At 49.8% G+C, this 6,095-nt stretch overlaps 1 protein-coding gene across 1 annotated transcript; it reads right to left on the bottom strand.

Moving 5' to 3' along the window:
* Positions 1-4,058: 4,058 nt before the first annotated feature.
* Positions 4,059-5,829, bottom strand: LOC123400007 (BAG family molecular chaperone regulator 3-like). The gene is made up of 4 exons (XM_045094401.1): positions 5,583-5,829; positions 5,201-5,457; positions 4,948-5,094; positions 4,059-4,822 (listed from the first exon to the last, which is right to left on the bottom strand). Exons 1-4 carry the CDS (start codon positions 5,827-5,829, stop codon positions 4,424-4,426), a joined length of 1,050 nt encoding a protein of 349 aa, XP_044950336.1. The 3' UTR covers positions 4,059-4,423.
* Between the last annotated feature and the right edge of the window lie 266 nt (positions 5,830-6,095).

The following is a 6,095-nucleotide window of genomic DNA, read 5'->3' on the forward strand; positions in this document are numbered from 1 at the left end:
TGGTCCAAATGAAATTGTATTCCTCGTAGCTAAAAAAGAAATAGTTATCAGAAATGATACACATTAGCGAACAATGAATGTATGTCATTTACATATAGTAATTAAATTGGTGTTGTAACTAACCGTAATAGCGAGATCCTCTCGGTCAAACTTCCAGCACAATGAGTCGAGTACTTGAATCTCACTCTTTTTTGTATTCGAAATGGCTAAATACCAATGTGTGTTGTTCGTATTTATTGGAAGTTCAATCTATAATAAAGATAATTAGTTTTCTTAAAAAAATTGAAACCTAGAACATGTAAATTACAGTTATGGATATTACCATGTCATGCTTCATATATTTTTTGACAAGCTCTGTCACAAAGGCACTATATTGTTGTATGCCATGCTCGCCATCACGTTTAAATAGTGAGGTAACAAAAGGACTCTCAAAATATACAATATTGTCATTCTGGAGATGTATTTGGTCCTTTATACAACATATATATGCATTGATCACCTATAATGAAGATTCAAAAAATACATTACTAATAGATATTAGGAAATTGGAACATCTTCTGTTTGAGTAAGGGTACTTACATCATCATTGACCCACTCTTTTTCATCTAGCAGACACATTAATTGCTTTTGTAAGACAATACTTCCATCTATCTGAACCAGCAATTTTTCCCAGGATTTGACTCTATTGCTATATGAGCACATAGATCATGATCAGTTAATGTATACTCTGCAAAAAACAAATAATTTAAGAATATATATTGGAAATGAAAATACACATCATAAGAAAAACAAATACCATGTGGGAGGTAATAATATGTCTGATCATCTTTGATCTCTTTATTTGAATGTGGATCCTTAAAATCATGTAATGGAAAATCAGAAGATATTGTGGGAAAATCATAGACATGAGTTGTCATTTGATAACGGGATCACATCATTAGGAGAATGATATGATGGACAAGAACCAACCTATGAACGTAGCATATGATCGTGTCAGTTTATTGCTATTTTTTCTGCATATCAAGTATCTATTCCTATGACCATGAGATCGTGCAACTCATTGACACCGGAGTAGTACCTTGTGTGTATCAAACGTCGCAACTTAACTGGGTGACTATAAAGGTGCTCTATAGGTATCTCCAAGGGTGTCTGTTGAGTTGACAGGGATCAATACTGGGATTGGTCACTCCGTGTGACAGAGAGGTATCTCAGGGCCCACTCAGTAATACAACATCACAACAAGCTTGCAAGCAATGTGACTAAAGAGTTAGCCACGTGATCTTGTATTATGGAACGAGTAAGGAGACTTGTCGATAACGAGATTGAACTAGGTATGAAGATACCGATGATTTATCCAGCGCTTTAGTGTTGCGCCATGCTGGCGGCGTGACCGACGACCGTGAACCGTGATCGACAAAGGTGCCTAGGAAGAAGGCGTGCAAATGTGTATGTCATACACCGAACAGTCATGCGTAAATAAAGGGGGTGAGACAACGAAATACGTTTTTGGGGGAGGGGGCAGTGTGCGACATAAGATCGTCGAGGGGCCATTTAGTAAAAATAATACTCCCTCCTGTCCTTTTTACTCCACATATTAGATTTGTGTCAAGTCAAACTTCATAAAACTTGATCAAATATATATTGAGAGATATCAATATCTACAATACTAAATACACATTTCATGAAACTACATTTTGTAGTGAATCTGACAATATTAGTTTGACATTGTGAATGACGATACATGTTTCTAAAAATTGATCAAAGTAAAGATACTTTACCTTCGAACAAAGCTAATATGCAGACTAAAAGGTGTATGACCGTGGTCACCTTGCGGCCGGAGCACAAGCCGGAATTTCTTGCCTCTGAAGCTATTGGGCCCCTCCCAATGCTCCACCTTGTTCAGGTGCTAAGACTGCCATGTAGAAAAAATATCTGATGTGGCATGATATTTAAGAGGGGAGAGATGGATGTGATGACCCCAGGAAGAAATGATGTCAAGCGTGTGAACCTAGGCAAAATACTTAAGTAAAAGAAAGCCCAGCAATGCATGAAGAACTTTAGTTGCTAAATCAATAAATAGAGTATGCTTAGCTACAACAAGTTAAGCACCTGTACATTGAAGGCTTTGGTTGCTAAATTTTTAAATATGCTTAGCACCTCTTCTTAGAGCAACTCCAATGGGGCGACCCATTTCGTCCGGGGCCGTCAGTTCGATTTCGCGAGGACAAAAGTGATGGCCCAACGCGCGGACCCATTGCTAAAATATTTTCGTATCAAATGTGGGACTAAAATGGGGCGGCGCGGACGCGAAGCGGACACGGCCCTTTTTTTTGTGCAAACTTAATCTGTATTGCACTGTCCTTTTTTTCTCTCTCTTTCCGGCGATGATACGAATTGCAATAAACATTCATTAAATTAAAACCAAATTGAGAGAAAAGAAAACATCGTTAACAACACATGCACACCTTTACCTCGTGGGGAGAAACAACATATTTCTCATCTTATTCCGAGTGACTGTATATTCAAACGCGATTTCATTATGTGAGCACTAAAGCCATCGTCAGTAACACAAATGTGATGCCATGTGAAAATATATTTTGTTCAGAGCGTGTCTTATTTTCTCTTCCGTTGCAACGCACATGCTCTTTTGTTAGTTCCTCTAATCCGAACAGGCCCTTAATATGTAAGATTAAAAAGGACCGGACGGGGTACCACCGTCGTCACCCTCGCCGCCGGAGCACAAGCCGGAATATCTTGCCTCTCGGGCAAGTAGCGGAAACACCGGCGTATGCACATACGCACGGGCCCCCGAACCTTCCAAAAGGTCCATTTGGACCTCATGATTTGCCAACTCAATCCCCCTTCCCTCCCTCTCTTTCCGTGCCCGCCCACGCTCCCCCACGCCGTCTGACCCTCTCTTCCTCGCCCCAAGCAACGCATCTCTTTCCCTCTTCCTCTCCCGCTCGCTCGTGCAGATATTCTATACGTCCATGCGCGGCCTTAGCTGCATCCTTGTCCGGCCAAAACAACCCCCTCTACAGCCTACACACGATGCAGCAGCTAGCAGTGGCAGCACTACTACTATTCTGGACGACGCAGCCGGCCACTTGCATTGGCGTATGGCGCGCAACGACCTTGCAGCTGCAAGTAGCGGACTCAGTAGCGGCTGGCCGGCCTTTGTTTAGCATGGGCGCAGGGCCCGTAGCGGAAACCGTGTCCCGCAGACAAGAGAAGACCGCCGCTTTGTGGCCTCCAGCTCCAACGTGCGCGCGCTTGCGTGGTCTTCTCCTCCTCCACGGGGAGAAACAAGCAAGCAACCGGACCGAGATCTACCGTTGGAACTGTCATAACTGAAGTAAAAGGTACCACCCCTAGTAGGTGCAATGCAACGTGAGCTGCTGCCTAGTAGTACCACAACCTGCCAAAACCATTTGTCGTTGGCTAATCAAGCGAGCAGGACTGACATCGTGGGCACAAATTTGGAACAACCCTGCAGGCTGCAGCTGTAGGTTGGAGCCAAGCAAATGCAGCTGGCCAGTTGAGGTTAGCACCCAAGAACATGGCGTGTTGCGGACCCACCGAACTAATGGAACCTTCCATCTAATCACACCGGGCAAACGCAACGATGATCATGCGCTTCTTACCACGAGCGGCAGCCACAGCACAGCACAGCAGAGAGCGCGTCCAGGCACGAACCACTCCACTGTCAATGGACCCAGCCCTGCCTGGAACCAACTCGCTCCTGTCCCTGTGCTCCGCGCGCGCGCGCTCATGGCCAACAATAATTCGTGCCCCGCGCCCCACACGACACAAGCCCCCCAACCCCAACCCCAACGAACCAATCAATCAGTCGATCGATGGTGCATTTGGATTCCACGGCACCAAATCTCTCTTCTTCTTCTTCTTCAATCAAAGGAAAAAAGCACCAAATCTCACAATCCGATGATCACCCCGGTAGTACGTACGAACACCACTTGCGATGGGCGATGGGGAATCAAGTCATCAACAACCAAGCAATCCAATCATAGAGGAATCGATTGATGTAGTAGAGTAGTATGTAGGTATGAATCACATATACATGCTATTTTTTCATATATGTTGTGCCATGAAAAATCCTTCACATTAAGACACCACCCACCCCCCACCACTTATTTTTCTGCACGGACGAACACGCTCGCCACTTCAACAGCTAGGGTCTGTTCGTCTTCTGTTGTTGTTTGATGTACTACATACACTCGGAAGAAAAGTGAAAAAAAAAATGGGGCTGGGAGAAGAAACCATCGAGGAAAAGGAAAGAATAAACAGACGGAGGAAACAATCTGGGCAGAGCAGAGCAGCGCAGAGCGATTGATGGATGCACGAGAAAGAAGAAACCAAGCTGGGGGCATGTACCACGCCGTCACGGGCGGTACGCGCGCAGCAGCTAGAAGAGCTCCCAGTCGAACCGCGGGATCGGCGAGGTGTTGTTGTTGTTGGCGGCGGCCGGCTTCGTCGTGGTGGTCGCGGCTGCCATGGTGGTGGTCGCCGTGGCCGAGGACGTCGACGGCATTGACGACAGCAGGTCGAACGTCTCCCAGCTCGCCGTGGGCGGCGCCGCCGCAGCCTTGCCGGTCGCCGGGGCCGGCTGCTGCTTGAACTGCCGCCGCTGCGAGACGGGCGGCGGCCGCGGCGGCAGGTGCAGCGACCTGTCAACCTTGGGTTGGCCATTGCCGTTGCCGTTGGACTTAGGCGCGGCCGCGTTCTTGGCGTGGCCGTGGCCGTTGGCCGTGTTCTTGGCGCGGATGGCGTCAAGCGCCTCCACGTACTTCTGCACCCGCTTCTCCTGCACCACCAAAGAGAGAGAGATTTAGAGCCGGCACGGATTCAGCTCGCCCGCCCCGCGGCTAATTAATGGGCTCGTCAACGGAATCGGCGGGGAATTAAATTCGGCCGGGTTGCCGTGCTGACCTGCATTCGCCGCTGCACCTTGACCTCGCCGTCGGCGGCGATGGCGTCGAGCTTGACCAGCTCCGTCATAAGCGCCTCGGTGAGGGCGACCACGTCGGCCTCCACCACCTTCCCGCCCTTGCCCACGATGGTCTGCAGCGCAGACACCTGCAGTGCACCGCCACCCAAATTCGATCAGCACAGCGCCCTCCCAAAGTCGATCGGCGGACGGCGAAAGTGAACAAGGGAAGGAGCACGAGCAGAGTGGTCGTACCTTGGTGGCGAGCTTGTCGACGTCGAGGCTGATGCGGGAGATGGACTTGGCGGCGCGCTGGGCCTTGTCGGAGCGGCGCTGCTCGATGAGGCGCTTGGCCTGCGCGTCGGGGTCCTCGAGCAGCAGCAGCTTGGAGCGGTCCTTGACGCCGGACATGTCGAGGAAGGCCTTGGAGTCCATCTCCTTGCTCTTGTAGAGCACCTTCTGGTCCTCGTGGTGCAGGCCGGTCTTGTCCGACATCATCTTCTTCAGCTCGCCTGCACCACCAATCACCGTCACGCCCACAATCAGCAGCTAGCTCGAGTCGAGTCAGATCAAATCAAAAAATCCAGCGGGCGAAGCAAGGCAAAGCAATTGATTTGATTTGATTCGCGTGCATTACCGAAGGATGCCTGGGAGTTGATGTAGATCTCGTGGGAGACGCCGTTGAACTTGACCTTGAGGCGCACGGTGGGCACGGGCGCGCCGGCGGGGGCGTCCGAGTCCGGGCCCCGCTTCTGCACCAGCATCCCGCCGGGCCGCACCTCCCACTCGTCCTCCTTGAGCGCCTCCTTGGCCGCGGCCGCGGCGGGAGAGACGGTCTCCTTCATGGCGTCCAAGAATGTAGCTTTGCCCTTGGCGCGCATCATCTTCTCATGGCACGTACTTATATGCCTCCCGCTCAAACAAAGAATCAGCCGAGCAACCCTAGCAGGCAGGCTGTACTACCGCTCTCGGCAACAACCAAGAACAAACCGACGACGAGGAAGGAAGGAAACGGAGGTCTCAGCAGCCCCGAGAATCTCTCCGCGGCCGACGACGGCAACCGATTCCGCCTGCTCTGCCGGGGCAAGGAAGGAGTTTGCCGGGTCCGGGCAAGACCAGGAGGCGCGATCCTCTCCTCGCTGCGGCTGAA

The sequence above is a fragment of the Hordeum vulgare genome, chromosome 5H, assembly GCF_904849725.1.
Source record: "Hordeum vulgare subsp. vulgare chromosome 5H, MorexV3_pseudomolecules_assembly, whole genome shotgun sequence".
NCBI lineage: Eukaryota > Viridiplantae > Streptophyta > Magnoliopsida > Poales > Poaceae > Hordeum > Hordeum vulgare.

What these genes read in the sequence shown, in the direction of transcription:
- LOC123400007 (XM_045094401.1), bottom strand. Translation starts at nt 5,829, where the DNA reads ATGATGCGCGCCAAGGGCAAAGCTACATTCTTGGACGCCATGAAGGAG. An exon ending in CAACTCCCAGGCATCCTTCG is followed by an intron (nt 5,458 to 5,582) that starts GTAATGCACGCG and finishes TTGGTGGTGCAG; the next exon opens with GCGAGCTGAAGAAGATGATG. An exon ending in TCGACAAGCTCGCCACCAAG is followed by an intron (nt 5,095 to 5,200) that starts GTACGACCACTC and finishes GGTGCACTGCAG; the next exon opens with GTGTCTGCGCTGCAGACCAT.